General features: G+C 40.0%; 1 protein-coding gene across 2 annotated transcripts in view; it reads right to left on the reverse strand.

Annotated features, from left to right (window-relative positions):
* DAAM2 (dishevelled associated activator of morphogenesis 2) overlaps window positions 1-18,413 on the reverse strand; it is a 306,075-nt gene that overhangs the window by 176,448 nt on the left and 111,214 nt on the right. For both annotated transcript variants that reach the window (XM_089529577.1, XM_089529576.1), the window contains exon 2: window positions 1,607-1,812. In XM_089529577.1, coding sequence (XP_089385703.1) covers window positions 1,607-1,780 — 174 coding nt within the window. In that variant the 5' untranslated portion in view covers window positions 1,781-1,812. The remainder of the gene's footprint in view (window positions 1-1,606; window positions 1,813-18,413) is intronic.

Genomic DNA, 18,413 nt, shown 5'->3' on the forward strand with positions numbered 1-18,413 from the left:
CAGTAGGGATTCTCTGCTTGCATCTCAAAAGTCTCCTCTGTATATAATGATTTTGTAAATATATGCTCACACTACAGTAAACTCCAGTGTACAGTTGCTAGTATTAAACACACAGCTTTTCCCCCTCAAACATTTCCAGGTCATTGATTTTCCCTCACACACTGAACTTTTCTAATTCAATTAAAAACTCAGCCCGGCTAATCAATACAAAATGCAGCCTGCTTTCTTTTAACATATACAAAGAAGTGGCCACAGCTATGGGCAAGCCATGTTGGCCTTGGAGGCAGATTATGCTGCCTACAAGCCTAGTTTCCATTCCAAAGTGCCATTGCCCTAAACACTCACAGCTTTTCCCCCATTTGGACAGAGCTCAGATTACAATAGCATCCAAGAGATGCCTCACACATGACATGTTTCACACATGTTTTCCCCCTACATAGAAAATTTTGCAGCAACACTACAAACAAAAAGTGTACAGCATCACTTGGGAAGTGGGGCAAAATGTTCATTTCTCCACAAATATGTTTCATGCAGATCTGTGCCACTTTCATATCTTAATTCATACTAAATTGCAGCAGATAACTTCCATCCCTGATTCTACTCCACATCACTTTCACATACTTTTCTGCCTTCTTGTTCCATTACATTTCTGCAATGACACATGCAACTTTTAAAAAAATCCTCTTGATACACACACACAGGTTGTGTATCCCTTATCCAGAATTCCAAAAATCCAAAATACTCTAAAATTGTCCACATGGGTGGCTGAGACAGTAATACTTTTGCTTTCTGATGGTTCACTGTATATAAACATGGTTTCATGCAAAGAAAATTAAAAATATTACATAGAAAATTTTCTTCATGTGTATAAAGTTTATATAAAACAATATGAATTTCATGTATAAATTTGAATCCCATCTCCAGAACATCTCATGATGTACATGCAAATATTCCAAAAATCTGGGGGAAAATCCAAAATACAAAACCCTTCTGATCCCAAACATTTACACAGATAAGGGCAACTCAACCTGTATCCATAAACATGCATCAAATATGTTTTTTCTTTAAATCTTTCAGTGAACTTTTAATTTTATTTTTATATTGAAACAACTATGCTGCAGCAGGTGGGGAAAGTATAGAAATTAGTTCAATAGCTCTCATCCTTTGGTCCTCTGAATGTTTAGGACTCCCAGAATCCCTGACCACTGGTCATTTTGGTTAGGGATTTTGAGAGTTCAAGAGCAATACATCTAAGGTCATCAAAGATTGAGGTCCACTGAAGTAGCAGACACTTGAGTGTCAACTTACACTTTATTTTTAGAGATATGGATCAGGTCTTTTGATCCAATATTAGAATTCACAAAGATCTATTCCCTCAAACTTCCTTAAATTAAAGAGTCTCCAGTTAGAAAGAATTCGCCAGTAAAGGTTTTGCCCATGGAAGGCCTGCGGGATACTAAAAAGTAGCATTGCTTAAGGTTTTAAACACAGTAATAGATGCTCTCACAACTATGTTTTATAGGAACCACCTGCCACAATGAAAAGCGTGAAATCAAAAGGAAAAACAAAAAAGTGGGAAGAAATAAAGAAAAAAGAAAGAACTTACCACAAGCTCAGAAAATCTGGCATTGAGCTCCTCCGCTGGTGGGATTGGCACAGAAAACTCCAAGAACTGCAGAGGGTTATTGTCCTTAAGATTGATTTCAGGCAGGTCACTGCCCCCAAAGCAGCAAAGAAACCCCAAAGCATGACGATTCCTTTTTCGGGGAGCCATGTTCATGGTGATGTGGAGTGCTATCTAACAATCATGATCTGCAGACAAAATGGGGAAAAATCTTTTTAAATACAACCAAGAAACAGAAAGGGCTATGTTGTGTGGTAGGGTGTTGATATAGTTGTTTAAAAACTACATCATCAACAACAATTGAACATACTTTTGAAAATAAGCAGATATACAATATGTTGTGAGAATTACTGACAATTCTGAATTATTAGCTATTAACCCTTTTCAGCCATATTTATCTATATTATATTTATACTGGCTATAAGACAGGGTAGGCTGCTAAATGGCATTTAAAATTTCTGCTTTTATTCTGTTCCTTGCAAATCACTCACAATTTTAATCATTTTTTTTCAGAAAAACTACTTCAAAAGAGGAAATCCCATCTGTTAGAACTGAAATATTTATTGAAAAGTAAAATAAAATATTCTGAAAATGCAGTCGAAATGCAGGGAAGCAAACCAAGAGAGCAGGTACAAGTATGGACAAGGTTCATAGGTTAGAAGTCCTGTGAGAGAAATGGAATCCTAGGAAGAGAAAGGGTAAAGTAGCTTTGCGGTATGATTATTTGGGGGCCTCAAGGATGCTTTAGGAAAGAACATCATAGATGAAAATGGTATGACATAGTTTGGATGGGATGATAAACACTGGTAATGATAAGCCTGACATTCGTGAACTCTGTTCTTCCTACCAATATGGCCACACTGAAAGTTGATAACTGAACTTCTGATTTCAATAAGCTATAGTGATGCATTGTATCTCACCACAAAACTGTGGTTTATCTGATCTATATTGCAGGGCTGGCTGGTTTAAACCAAGTTGGTTTGAGCCAAATGAAATTTGGGGGGAAAAAGTTCTTTTTGGGTTTTTTTATTGATTATTATATTTTGATATTATTCCAATTCCAAACTGACTATCAAAATACTGTGAAGTCTACCTTCAGAAAACCTGAAATATACATCTGTTCCTGTTATTGTGTGGAATTTTGTCCAGCACTTACAAATAATAGATATTGTGACATGCTAAAGCTACCCAAAACCGGAGCATCCTGATTCCACTGCTTAAGTATGGGTGGTTTCAGTGTGTCAGTATATTCAAAAGTAGATATGATTAGATAGTAGTGAGAAAGCATTGATAAACTGTTGATAAAGGGATTATAAGAGAAAAAGATGTTAGTACAGGGGAAGATATGTAATTTATTTGTGACAGACAGACAGACAGACAGACAGACAGTGTGTGTGTGTATGCAGGTATGGTGAATTGTAAAATGGCAATAGCACTGAGTATACCCCCAAGTGGATGTAAAAATTAATTTTAAAAAGTATATTCAAAAGTAACTTTCCAATCTGTTTTTCTATTATACAAGACTTCCTATTTCCTTCTGCAGACAGATTATTGTCCTCATGACCTGCAGTACACAGGGGCAGCAGTTAAGCAGTTTTTATCATGCCCTTAAGTGCACACAAAAACTTGGAACTCAGTGTACAAGTTAAAGAACTGGACTTTGTAGACTTTGCTGACATCTTCACTATGTAACGTGATTACCAATTTGCATTTCAGCAGTGACCTCAGACTTGAAAGGACTCAGGGATGATCCAGTTAGGTTGCTGACAGATGAGAAAGGGTGAAGAGGAGGGAGTCTTTGGATCTTAACACACAACATTGACTGTGAGTTGTATATCCAAACAGGAAGTCTCCTGCCAGGAGTTTGAAAGGAAGGATCTGTGCAGTCCACACAAAGCTGCATATTTTGCCCTTTTAAGGGACTTCTTGTTTTGACAGTTTGGAGGTTTATTTGTGTTATTTGTCTGTGCCCCCCCCCCCCCCGGTGCTTCATCTTTTTTTAATTGGCAGAATAAACCATATTTTGAGAGTAAACAATTAAAGGTTCTTTCAAGAATCTGGTTCCTCTGGGCACAAGGGAGGAAAGGTAGGAAATGGCGAAGGTGAACAGAGTCATTCAGTGTTGCATCAACAGCAACACAGATGAACACAGATGAGTTTTGTCAGGCAAGCTGTCACTATTGGTTCACCCTAACCTGCTCTGAGACATACTGCCTTGCTTTTTTGCCTAAACAAGGCTGCTTTGTGCTTCTAGAGAGGGCAAACACAGGCTAGAAAATTGGTTTCTTAGTGGTAGCAGCAGAATGAATGTATCATGTCGAATCAACTACATGTCAAGAGATGTCCAAGCAAACCACCTCTTTAACAAGTAAGTGCTGGTTATGTCATAAAATGTGGGATAGACAAGGCAACTGTTACATGGATTTGTAATTGGCTGACTGACCGAATGCAAAGGGTGCTCAACAATGGCTCCTTTTCATCCTGGAGAGAAGTGACTAGTGGGGTCCCACAGGGTTCTGTCCTGGGCCCAGTGCTATTCAACATTTTTATCAACGACTTGGATGACAGAATTGGAAACATTCTTATTAAATTTGCAGATGACACCAAATTAGAAGGAGTAGCTAACACTCCAGAGGACAGGATCAACATTCAAGATGACCTGAATAAACTAGAAAGTTGGGCCACAGCTAACAAAATGAACTTCAACAGGGGGAAATGCAAGGTACTGCACTTAGGGCGGAAAAATAAAATGCACAGATATAGGATGGGAGACATATGGCTGAATGAGACTACATGTGAAAGGGATCTGGGAGTCCAAGTAGACCACAAGCTGAACATGAGTGAACAGTGTGATGCGGCAACTAAAAAGGCCAATGCAATTTTAGGCTGCATCAGTAAGAGTATCGTATCTAGATCAAGGGAAGTAATAGTGCCACTCTATTCTGCTTTGGTCAGGCCCCACCTGGAATATTGTGTCCAGTTCTGGGCACCACAATTCAAAAAGGATGTTGAAAAACTGGAACGTGTCCAAAGGAGGGCAAGTAAAATGGTGAAAGGTCTAGAAACCATGTCCTATGAGGAACGACTTAAGGAGCTGGGGATGTTTAGCCTGGAGAAGAGAAGGTTAAGAGGTAATATGATAGCCCTGTTTAAATACTTAAAGGGATGCCATACTGAGGAGGGAGCTGACTTGTTTTCACTTGCTCTAGAGACTAGGATCCGGATCAATGGATGCAAGCTACAAGAAAAGAAATTCCACCTCAACATTAGGAAGAACTTCCTGACAGTAAGGGCTGTCCGACAGTGGAACAAACTCCCTCGGAGTGTAGTGGAGTCTCCTTCCTTGGAGGGCTTTAAACAGAGGCTAGATGGCCATCTGTCGAAGATGATTTGATTTGGATTCCTGCATGGCAGGGGGTTGGACTGGATGGCCCTTGCGGTCTCTTCCAACTCTATTATTCTATGATTCTATGATTTGACTCTTCTTCTCTAGATCCTACTCCAGAACCTAGGCTGGATCTCCTGTGTGCTTCCTTACCTACCCATGAAGGTTTTCCAACTGATTTTGCAGTTTACTGGAAAGAAACAAAGCATAAGCAAGCCTGGTTTCCCTAATATTGCATGAATTTGTGCTTGCAGAGTTCCCAGTGGCTTTTCGGAGACATTCTTACCAACGTAGGAACTGCAGTGCAAAAGGTCAAAAGCCAGCCAAGTGTGGGATCATGCATCTCCAAGAAGCCCACACAGAAACAATCCATAATGTCTCTGCTATTATTATGCAATAGCATAATATGTGCAGTTAAAAAGCAAGAATGGAAACAGAATGTTGCTTCTTGCCAGCTAGTAATGAGTTTTGCACCCTTCTATGTTTTCACTGGACATCCCTCCTCCCCTCCCCCCCCCCAAACCCCTACAGCTTACTCTTTGGGGAACTTTTGACTAGCTTTCTCTGGCCTTCCCCAACCTGGTGCCTTCCAGATGTTCTCAACTTTAATGTTCATCCCTCCTAGCCTGGGTGGCCAAAGGTCAAGAAACCTCAGGAGTTCCGGTTGGGAAAAATTGGATTATTCTTTTACATTAATTCCATCCATTTATGTCAAACCTGTCTTCAAGAATGGCACTTGCTAATAAATTCAGCTGTCTTCCACAACATAAATATAAGTTTGCTCCAGTATCATTACTATAGCTATACCCACTAAAAGCATAAACAGAATTTTAAAAATAGCAATAAAAAACTTTTGTCATCCTTATCTAACAACCCACTCCTTCACTCAATTTGGTTAACAGGAAGTAATATGGTTAACATGGTAAAAAAAAAAAAAGCAGGTACTTCTATTGTTACTCTGACTAACCAAGTGTGAAAGCAGTACCATGGTCAGTACCCCAGGTGTGCAGAATGCAAATATTCACAGAGAGAGCAAATAGTCGTAGCTGGCAACTCTAGACAGAAAAATAGGAATTTATATTTTCAAGAATGTCAGGTTTGTTTGTTTTTCAAAGAGATAGACAACTCCTTCCCAATCTCAGTCATTTTTTTTTTATCAGACTGATAAATCCTACACAAAAATCACTGGTTCTGAGAATCAATTTATATTCTACCAATTCTAGACAGTCTTTTAGCCTTATAGCTGATGCTGTAACAAATTTGCTGACTGACTAGTGTTCCAAAACTCCAAAGTGTGAATTCCATGTCACATAAGATAGTAAGAAATTCCTTCCCCTCCTCACTATCCCATCCAAGCCACCACAAAATAGATCTGTCTACCTAGTCCCAGCCTAGCCACTTAGTAGTGATGGGGCCCCAGGAGCTCCAGTGTGGGCTATCTCTCTAAGTTCTCAGACCAACTAACTGGTCATTGCCAGTCCTCTACTGCAAGGAAAGGAAAGAAGTTCAAGCTCCAAATCCAGATTTAGGGGCTGGCCAGATTGGGAGAAAGGGGGCGACCAGACAAATGTGGCAGCCTCCACGAGGCCTAAAAAGAACCCACTCCCTGAAGGTTCTTTTTGTGCTGCACGTGGGGTGCCATTTGCACCCCCATGTGCAATGATGACATTGGCACTGTGCTGTTTGGGTGCTGTGCTGCAAAGATGTCATCATAGCGCACCCCGTATCAATAGGCATGCACAATCATGGTGCCCACACACCAATAGTAGGGCTGGGCGCATGTCGACGCCCAGCCCTACCAAGCCCTAATTTTGGCCCCAGACCAACACAAAGTGCTGGTCTGTACTGGGCCTTACTTTTCCAATCCCAGTTTGGCAGACTAGCACATAATATTTCAGTTAATCGCATAATACTTGTGTACAGGATTGTCTAATGTCTTTCATACCTAGGTAAAGGGAAGCAGAGAAACCCCTGAGAGATCCTGCAGCTATCCAACCTAGCTTCAGTTATTTTATGACCAGCTGTTGAGGGAAATCTACAGAGCTCACACAAGTAGCACAGTTACCGAAAAGCAAAGCAGTAAAAGCTTTACAGCATCCTTCTCTATTACATAATCTATATTTAGAAACACTAACATTTTCCAGCACCCAGCCCACCACCATGCTTGGAGTCAGCACTCACTATGAAGGGAAAACTCTAACCTCCCGACTGCTGTAAAGTGTAGGCTCATAAGTGTGTCTGGAGGTTTAAAAAATATGGATCGCTAGAGGACTCACGGGGTGTACATTACTGACAATTTATAAACTTTGACAGATTGTGGAGTGATGCAGCACTTACAATGCATCGTTTTCCTCCTAATACAAAAATTGACGAATTATGATAAAATCTATGAAAACATTCAGACAGATGGATCAATGAACAGACAAACGGGGGGGGGGGATGGAGGAAGACAAAATAGCATATTCTACACGCTGAAATTAGAGAAAACAAACTTAATGTATATGATATATGTTTCTGATAATACAGGATGAGAATTTCAAGGATTTCTGATTCTGCTTAAGAAACTGAAGTGAAGAATGTGTTCAGTTACACATTAGCAAGAAGGCTGAGCTGTTTTCCCACTGTGAATCATGAATGATGCTCATGACACAGTATTTTCTGAGTAATTCCCCTATTACCGCTACAGTGACCAAAGCCTCATATTATTCTAAACCAGTATGGACCATCAGCAAACATAATGAAAGAAGGTACTTTGACAGGGAGATAACCTGGAAAGGGAATAGGAAAACAGTCTGTTTGCTCCATTAAAGAAAGAAAAAAAGCCTGTTTGCTTCATTAAAAAAATAATAATCCAAATACCAGCTTCAGCTGGCACAGGCACTTAGAGCAATTGTGCACAACTGCTGCCTCACATTCTTTTTTTCTTTTGCAAAGAGGAAGCAGGTTTTCCCTGACTCAACCAGACCTACTCTATTCATCTATTAATTCAGTTTGGTCATGGCCCATATTAGATAGGATCACATTGGGACATCACTCCAACCCCATCAATGGCTAAAATCACATATGGTACACCTAAATTCAGGAAAACCAAGCCTCTGAAGTATATGCAGACAGACCTTTAGCTGATGTTCTTCATTCAGTATTCTTCATTCAGTAGAGAGCTAGCATAGTGCAGTGGTTTGAGCACTGAGCATTGGACTATGACTCTGGAGACCAGGGTTTGAATCCTAACTCAGCCATGTAAACCCATTGGGTGAACTTGGGTAAGTCATACTCTCTCAGCCTCACAGGATGGCAATGACAACCCCCCTCTGAAGATCCCCCTCTGAGGATCACCATAAGTCAGAAACAACTTGAAGGTACACAACAACAACCAATGGAGGCACCAGTTGATAAACTGCAGTGGTCCCTAGGAGAAGGCACTGAGGGCTGTATCACTGCAGAAAGCAGGTGAGGGGAAATATATTTGAATATTTATGGTTGTGTTGTTTTTTTTTAAAAAAAATGCTTTCTAAGTAGAAGAATCTTTAATAGAAGGAGTATGTTTTCTCTGATAATCTACCTTTCCATAGGCAAGAAACTTTTTATCTAGGGGAACATGCAGGCCAAACCAGGAAAATTAGTTTTAAAAGATATAGTTTGAGTTCCAATGCAAATCCAAATAGGAGTTAGTTGACATTACATAAGTAAAGTTATTTTTTCAAAGTAACTCTTTATTTTCTGTTGTTGTCACATCAGTGCTAACAATAAAATTTCAGATAGAGCATGAGGCATAGCACCAGCCAGTTTATGAACCATGTGATATTCCTCCACCATCAGTTAATGAAGCTCCCGTAACTATTAAAGTAACAAAATCCCAGAAGTACACCAAAAGCTATCCCTTAGCATTTGTTGTCACATGACTGATGGGGTGGTACTTATTTCTAATAGGCAAAATAAATAGGCATTTAGAGCAATCTTGAAATACCTTCAGATTATTGCAATGCCTTGTAAATTGTCAAAAAAGAAGAAGAATATTTGTGGGGCTAAATCCAATTGTCCATTCCAAGCAGAATAGGCTGACTGAACCAATGAGAGCTTGATAAGTCAGCTCTTACATAAAGGCCATTGATTCAAAGGATTTGCTTGGGTTAGGACAGATAATTGGATATAGGTTGCATCTTATACTATGGCCTATATTCAATTGTCATATTACATTATAATAGTATACAATAGTAAAAGTTCCAAAAGGCACCTCTGTTCCAAACAGATAAGGATAATTATACAAAGGTGCATAATGCAAAAATCACACTCCCCTAACACACAATCGTTTTAATTGGGGGGGGGGGGGGGACAGGAAAAGAACGTTTCAAGCAGAAATAACTTATAGCCTTGATAGACTGGTGATAAACACAGGCTTCAGGGCAGAGTGGGAGTGTGGCATCCACACAATGCACATCCCAACACTGCCCTGAAGCTGCCATCACGCTGTGCACCCAACCGCATGGCAGGTGGCATCATAGCACTCCTTTGGTGCTGTGACCAGATGACACAGTGCCAAAAGAAGCACCGGAAGGTGCCACTTTTTACGGCTCTTTTTTGTGCCATGGAAATGCCAGATCAGGGCCGTGGCATGTAGTTGCTGTGGCCCCAATCCAGCACTAAAAAGGGTGGCCTGTTCAGTCCCTTAGAGAGAAACATTAAGTAACCATCCAGGTCTGCATCTCCTCATGAAACTACACCACTTGAAGATGTTCAGCTCTTTATAGTCAAGATATTCTACTTGAAGAAGCTCAAAAAGATAGCTTCAAAATGTACTCAAAAGGATACAATAAAGGAGAGTCTATAGCAACTTATATCATAGCTATGTTCATTAATGAACCCATTGCTTCATTTCTGTTTACCTTCCTGCTGTTTAAATGTGTATCGAACCAGGTGGCTCCCATGTCAGTGGAGTGGTGAGTCTACTCTAGGTTTAACCCTGACTTTTAAAGGAGAAAGCCAGTGTGCTCAACTTATTCCTAACACAGATTCACCACCCTGGGTAGCTCCTTTAACATTCATATTAAACCCCAAAAAATTCACCACCACGCAGACATTGGAGCCAGCAGCTGCCACCATTTGGCTGTTTCAGTAAGGACTGGAAATTCACACTTATTCACGAAACTCACTGGGTGTCCCTGGGCCATTCACTCTTAGCCTCCCACATGCTGTTATTGACAGAATGTTGTGAAGATTATTAAACCTATAGTGCTCAAATCAGAACCTCAATGGGTAAAAACAAGGACAGTAAGAATTAAAATTTATGTTATTCACGTATATTACTACCAGAATCAGAAGAGGCAGTGTGTTTCTTGATGTCAGTAGTGGGAGTGCACTTCTGGAAGAGTGCTATTGTGCTCCTGTCCTTCTCATAGGCATCCTGTTAGCCAATGTTTCAACAGGATGCTGGATTAGAAAAGTCTTTGGTCTGATTCAGGTCAATTCTTCTTATGTCCTTGGGGTGTTATTATGTATACTAGGGATGCCTGGAGAAACTTCAGGTCAAGATAATATTATGATAAAATGCTGCGGTATTTGCTTATGCTGAATACTTAAACAGTGATTGTAATACAATCATTAAAAGCAAGTACTGGAGGAGGGGACATAACCACTATGAATTAAATATTTGGTAAAATCCCCCTTCCAATTTGCTGCTCCCTCCACACATATACAATTTATTTAAAATTGCCTGACAAACACCATTTAGTTGGAAAGGAACACAGAAGTAATACCACTTTAAAGCACTGAAGGCGTCTAGGAAATTATGCCCTGAGATAATCAATGGAATTCCCACCAGAGAGGTCTGTTTATCATACATGCAAACATCTTCTAAACTGTTCTTGGCTCTTGTAGTCTTGGTGTTTTCTACAAACACACAGCAGTTCCTTCCACTGTCTTGAAGCAGCATTTCCACCCTTCCTTGGCCTGTTATTTCCCACTCGACCAAGGCAATGGGCTGGCCCAGGTCAGGCGCTGAGGCCTGGATCTCTGCCGGAGATCTAATTATAACAATGTCCTCTTCCTCTGACAGGGAGAAATGTGTTAGTTTCTAATCCACTCGGCCCACTGACCAAATACAACCTATTAAATGTGGTTTCCTTGAGCCTTATCAGACCATTTTAACCATACGTAAACTCTAGTCCCTGACCACTAATACAAGGTATATATCCCCATACCTAACAATATATTTAAGGAAGTAGAGAGGGAAGTACAACCAGAAAATAGCATTCCTTACCATTGACTAGGGTTGCTGGGACTTCCAAGCCAACAACAATCCTCACCTCTGCCCTATACAAAAGCATTCTACTTCTGTGAGCTATTTTCATGGCAGCTATACAACTGGGGCTCATTAATATACTCCTTTTTTGAGTTATTCACATAATTAGATGGGTTACAGGGTATCACTATAGATTTTAAATTGTTTTAATGTTAAACTCAGTTTTTCAGGAAACCCTGAAAGCCTTAATTTGGAAAAAGAAGATGTGATTGACATCTAACAGAATCTGGCACAACAGATCCCAAAATTTCTGTTCTCAGGATTCTCTGGAGAAGGCCATTATACATTTAAAGTGGCATGAGATGGCAAAGCCTCTCCAAGAGTTCCTCCAGAACTTCAGTTTTCTTGCCCATTATCTTGTGATGAATACACTCTTGGAGCCAATGCTAGACCAAAGGACAGTGTCTTGAACTGGAAACACTGACCACTGCATTCAAAATGGAGGAATCCCTTACATTCTGGGCACACTGATTTTCCAGTCCTATTAGACTGAATTGCATTTTTTCTACGTATTGTTGATTTTGATTTTTTTGAACTAAAGTCGATAAAATCACAGTCTAAATAGGACTGCTGTCTTTTCAAATGGGAAAATGACCACGTACTGCTCACATACCTTTACACAGGGAAAGAAAAGCTGAACTGAACCATTCCAAATATTGGGGAAGGAGGGAGCTAAAAATTGTTCCTAAGAGAAGGAAAATATAATCCTCTGTGTGGCTTAAGGTCCTAGTGTGACCTTAACAAAAATCTCAGTGAGAAATACAACTTGTCCCATAAAACATATGAAGGAACTAGATAATTTCCTCAAATCAAAATGTCACTTAATACCAAAGTCAGGTTCAACCATGCTATAGTATATTTAATTTCCGTGTTGGATGTGAAAGCAGGACCATGAAAAAGCTGACAGGAAAAAAAAAGACCAAATCTGAAATGAGGTGTGGAAGAGATTTTAATGGATACTGTGGAACACCAAAAAGACAAATAAATGAGACTTAGGCCTGTTACAGACTGCCAAAATAAAGCTGCTTCGGGTCTCTTTGGAGGTATGCTATTTAAATGATGCATGCATCCTAAGAATCTGGAAGCTGCACCAAAGCTGCACTCCAGTGCTTAGGAATGGAGTGTGGCTTTGGCGTGACCTCCGGACTCTTAGGACCCAGGCATCATTTAAATAGCATACCTCCAAAGAGACCTGAAGCAGCTTTATTTTGGCAGTCTGTAACAGGCCATAGAATAAATTAACCTTGAAGTCTCACTAGAAGCCAGAATGCCCAAACTGAGGTCATCATACTTTGAACATTTCATGAAATGACATGATTCACTGGAAATGCTGATAATGCTGGGGAAAGGTAGTAGGAAAAGAGGAAGACCACGTCACAGGTGGATTGACTCAATCTAGGAAACCATGCCCCTTAACTCAGAAGACCTCTCCCTGCGGATCGAGGCGGGATTACACAGCAATATTGTTTAGAAATGTTTATTGATTAGCCCTTAGGCCATTTCAAAATAACATAAAATAACATTAAAACAAGTAAAACACACTATAAAATCCTATAGAAATTCTATAGCAATTAGAAAAGAGCTAAAATGTAATAGCACAGAATCTGAAATGTATACAGTCAGTCAGTCAACCTTTATTAGGCATAGAATATATATAGAGGACCGTATGGATGTCATATAAATGTAAAACAAAATAAGTACATTAGAAGTACAGTACCTAAAAATGAAACACAGTTATAAAACTGATCATAAAAATCTATACCACAGGTTCAAGATACAAAAATGGGTAAAAAGAATAAAAACGAATGTATTACAGCATTAAGATGATAATACATAAAGTAATAAAATTGAATATGAAGCATCACACATCAGTATTCTTCATCATCTCTGCAATTTACCCCAATTAACTCTCGACTGTATAGCTTTATGTAAAAACCAAGCTGTGATAATAGATATTAGTCCGGAAGCTGTGCCAAAGCAGCACTCCAGTCCTTATGACTAGATCGTGGCTTTGGCATGGCTTCTGGACTCTTAGGATGCATCCATCATTTAAACAGCATACCTCCAAAATGACCCAAAGCAGCTTTATTTTGGCCTGTCTGTATGGGGCCATAGATTCCTTTTTTGGTTTTTAACCTGAGGGTACACGAAGCCGCTGGGTGACATGCATCCTAAGAAGCTAGAAGCCATGCCAAAGCCACGCTCCAGTCCTAAGGACTGCAGCATAGCTTTGGTGCAGCTTCTGGCCTCTTAGGATGCATGCATCAATTAAACAGCATACCTCCTAAGTGACCTGAAGCAGCTTTATTGTGGCCTGTCTGTATGGGCCCTATGCTATATTTTGCTCACCTTGATTCAGCCATATGGACTCAGTGCTACACAGTAATCACAATTATGTATATAGTAAATTACTCAAATACTCCAACTGAAACTCATCCAAGACACTGGGATTCACACTCCTAGAATGACATGATTGTGTGAAGCCTAGATTTAGCTGCATCCTCAACAAGTTCAATACAAAGTCAGTTCACATAATGGCTAGAAATAGATAGTTTTACGCTTTGTGAAGTGAAAGAATTTATGTGAACATTTTCCTGGCCGTATATGCAGGGCTATTAATTTAGAGAGTCAGCACTGGTTGCACAGAGATGCTGTTATCCCAGCAGGGCCTCTATGATTAAGGGAGCACAGAGAACAAAAAATAAATAAAAATACAGGTATATCTCAGTTAAGGAAGTAGATGTGTTTCTGGGCATTAATTCCATAACAAAAAAACTTGGTACCAGCTGTAGTAATAACATAGAAAGAATAGGGCTAGGTTTCTTCCCCACAAAAAAGAAGAGTAGTTCAACATGTTTCTGCAGATTTTTTTTTAATCCAAAGCTAACAAGAGACATATGTGAAATGAAACAATCAGATCAGCTAAGCCTTGCATAAGGAAAACAAAAACATTTTGAACTTTCTGGAGACTACCTTAAAACTTCTTCCAAAATGCATCTAGGGATAACTTTTTCTTTCACAAGCTTCCTCTTTTCTTATAATTTCCATTTAGATGGCCAAATTTATAGATTTATGATTTTTTTTAACATGCTGGAGGTTAGGAGCCTTAGAGGCTATGCAGACCAGTAAGAAAAACCAGCCTGGGGGTGGAGTCGGAGCATAGCGTCCATATGATGCACGGTCCAGCTCCACCTCCAGGCCAGCATGACACCACACACCACATCATATGGGGCGCGGTGTCATGGCATTCCTCTGCATCTACACAATGCAGTGCCAGAGTGCAAAAAGCCATGGCACCACAGCTATCGCACCCTTATGCATCTCCTTTTTGCACCCAGCAAAGGCTAGATTGGGGCCATGGCATGCAGTTGCTGCAGGCCCAATCTGGCCATAAAAGGGATGGCTGGAGGCCATCTCTTACCTGCTCACCCATTTGCTCTTCACATACATGCTCAGTAAGGGATTCTGGAAGCAGCTGCTGATTACCTTGCCTGTTGTAGGCACACATAACTGCAGCAGCATCAACTACAGTGGGATCACATTCTTTTCCAGCACAAGCTGAATTTCACTGTTTACTGTAGATGTAATGTTGGAACCCAGAACTAAAGGTCTGTGTTTCAGGCAGCTTACACATTTAAGAAATATGTAAAGAATCAACATGAAACTAAAATTAAACTATAACCATATTAAAGACATACACTCAAAAAAAGATTTTAAAAGTTACACAATAAAATTTAATGGCTTATGGTTTTGACAGATTTTTTTTGAAAATTTAATTACATTTTTAACTTTTTTGTGTTGTGCATTTTTAACTCTGAGGTGAAACAGATGGGCATCCAGGAGCAGGCAGAAGCCGCTCCCGGCCCGATCACCCCAGGGCTATGGTGAACACACATCACAGCCCTGAGGGCACCTCCTGCCATAATCCCAAATGGACTGCAGCAAGGAGTGGAAAAAGCTGCTCCTTTGGGGGCTGGTTTTGGGCCACCTTAGGCAGCCCCAGGGCAGCTTCTGGGCATTCCATGGGCACACACTGTCTAAATGCCACACAGACAGAACTGTCGGAAGCCACCTCCATCTGCCCATCTGTTTTGTGCCTGTTTGTTTTGATAGTTTTAAGCTGTCTTGAATCCCAAACTGTGGAAAGGGTGGATAATAAGTAAGTATCATTATCATCATCATTGACATTTCATTTATGTCCAAACTCAAAGTTTTTATATAGAAAATGGGAGGAAGGGGTTTGCACAAAATACACTGGTCTCTATTTTAAGAAATTGTGTAAAAGAAGTTTTTACCTAAAGGTCCCAATTATTATTTTAAATAAATTATGTGCAAAAGCTCTTGCAGTCTTTCTCAGCAGGGATAAAATTTTGAAATTCTCATTCTTGCCTGTGAAAATGAAATAAAAACCCACAAAAAAACTGTAGAAATAAGCAAAGATTTACATCTTGAATGCACCTAGTGCCTTTCTCCCTCCCAATATATATGACAATGTATCAGAATGATCTCATAACACCTTTGATATTGACGGAAAGAAGTTGGTAGCATGTGCGTTTGTAGATTTAGGTCTACTAATATAATTATGCCTTTGAAATGTATCAGAGTGAGTTTATTTATTTATTTGTAGAGATAATAATTATGACAATCACTTGTAAAAGAAAAATGACAGATAGAGAACTATTAATTGTACAGTCATAATGGCTTAGAAGATCAAGAAAGACACTATTATCCAGTCCATGAAAAAGTTATTCCCAATCTTTACGTTGTTAGAATGCTGGACTGTTTCCCTTATATACTTCCAAAAGTTATACAGTATAAACACCATATCCGCAAGACATCCAAAAAAATATGGTATCTCTAGGCATCTGGACATCCTCAAGCGCAACTCTATAGTCAACCTCCACTGGAAATAGAGGGTTCACTATTATATATTTTTCAACATCCATGGTAAGTCTGGGATTGTATCACATAGGGATACAGAGGTCATACTGTATAAAATTTTGATCTTACAAGATCTAAGGAAGTACCCACAATAAAAGATCTGAAAGGGGGAATGGGAATTCAAATCCAAACCTTATTTCTCCATGTTCTTTAAAAAAACTTCAATAGGAAAAAAAGCTTTGCCCACAATTGTAGTGTCGTCAACAAAAAAAGTTTGATTCCTTTATTAACTCTGTAAAGGTTTGCAGAGATGGGTTTATGGTAAATGTACCAAGAAGAGGAAGAACTAGGCAGGTACAACTGAGGCTAGCTATTACCTAAGCAGAAATCCAGGCTTAAAATGCAAATATCCATGCAGCCTGAAGAACCAATGGGCTGCTGAGATATGGAATTCTTTTAGAAAGTGAGGAAGAAAATACAGTCATCCCTCCATATTTGTGGCTTTGATATTTGTGGATTTGATTGTTCACGGATTTCATTAATATGTTCGCTGTATGACTGTCTAGGTTCTCCAGTGCAACTCTGTGGTCAACTTTAATTAAAAGTTGCACTGAAAGACCATTTGTAGCTACTCCAGTGCCATTCTATGGTCAGTGTATGTTGGACATTGACCACAGAGTTGCACTGGAGAACCTAGAGGTGTCCTCTCAGGTAAAAACAGTGTTTTTGTTATTTGCGGTTTTTCCATATTCACGGGGGTCTTGTTCCCCTAACCCTAACGAATATGGAGGGACAACTGTACTTTGCAACTGGGAGTAGCAGGATACCAGCAGCCAGTAAATTTCCAGTTCCATTCACTTCAGCAACAGGCAGAGTGCAGACTAAACAGAGAGTGCTGTCTGCACCCCACTTTTGTGGCTCCTGAATCCCCACACACACTTAACAATCCTCTAATACCACACCCCCAGTTTTTAAAAAGATGTGATTTTGGGGCAATGTTTGCTTGAAAAGCATTGCTGAAAATCCCCCCAATGTGTGAAAACACACAAAAACTCCCCTGTACTACCTCCAAATACTTTCCTTTTCCTCTGTAATCATGTCAAAATGGTGACCAAAAGTGACACAATGTCATTTCTAGTCACCATTTTGAGAGGTATTCCAGAGGAAAATTGAAGAATTAGGGCTTGGTGAGGGATTGAAGCCTGCAGGAACTAGCCCCTGTCCACACGCACTTGCCCATCCCTGCCTTAAAGGAAAGGATATAATCTGTTTTTCATTTTAAGAAACCTCTCTTTTGACATTGCTCATATTCTGCAGGATTTAGACAGGAAAATAGTTGCACTCTCCCACTCTCTCTCCATCCCCCCATTTCTCTGTCTCTCTCTCACACACACACACACAGAGGGGATTATCACACAGGGACGGGATCGCTCCCCCATCCTTATCCCATCCTTGACAGTGCGAATGACAGCTGGTACAAAATGCTTTCACAACAGTAGCACCGATCCTGTCATTAAAGTGGCATTGCGATAATGGGAAATTCCTTTAATACAAAATGCCGGCCAATGTAGTTTTAACAACAGTTTAATGACAGGTTATTCCCAGAATTGTTGTAACTTCGTGTGGAAGCCTCTGGCACCATTGCTGTCATTCATGCTTCCCAGACGAGATAAGCACGAATGACACGTGAAAGTCCTTCTCACGATCAAGAGGAAAGGGTGGGATAATGATGAGAGAGGGACAGGACATCCCTCGTGTGATAATCGACACATTGAGAGAGAGAGAGATGCTGCAATACCTGTCTCCAATGTGGTGTTCATGCACAGCTCCCAATATTTAATTTTTAATTGTTTTTGTATGTGGTTAAGGGGTAATTCACAAGAGGGGGGGACTTGTATATTTGTAATATGGAGTAATCTTCCCATTTAGGGAAATATATTTAGCAAAATAAATCAACATTCCATGTTTGGGGAAATATTTGGCTCACCATTCTGGGAAAGAAGCTGGAGAGAAAAGAAGCTGGGTTCAAAGCAGTGGTTTAGTCTTGGGCAGATTGTCTTTGCACCTCCCCAGTTTGTCATTCTGTGAAATGGGTGACCTGAGACTGACTACAACAGCCACAGAAGTCTTTTTTGTGAATGGGCATCATGATCGCCATTTTGAAATGGTGTTTATTACACCTTCTCAAAATGGTGCCAATCAGTCCAAAAAGGTTGGTGATCCTG

Source organism: Sceloporus occidentalis, unplaced genomic scaffold (assembly GCF_023333645.1).
Source record: "Sceloporus occidentalis isolate IW3139 unplaced genomic scaffold, rSceOcc1.0.p SCAF_6, whole genome shotgun sequence".
Taxonomy (NCBI): domain Eukaryota; kingdom Metazoa; phylum Chordata; class Lepidosauria; order Squamata; family Phrynosomatidae; genus Sceloporus; species Sceloporus occidentalis.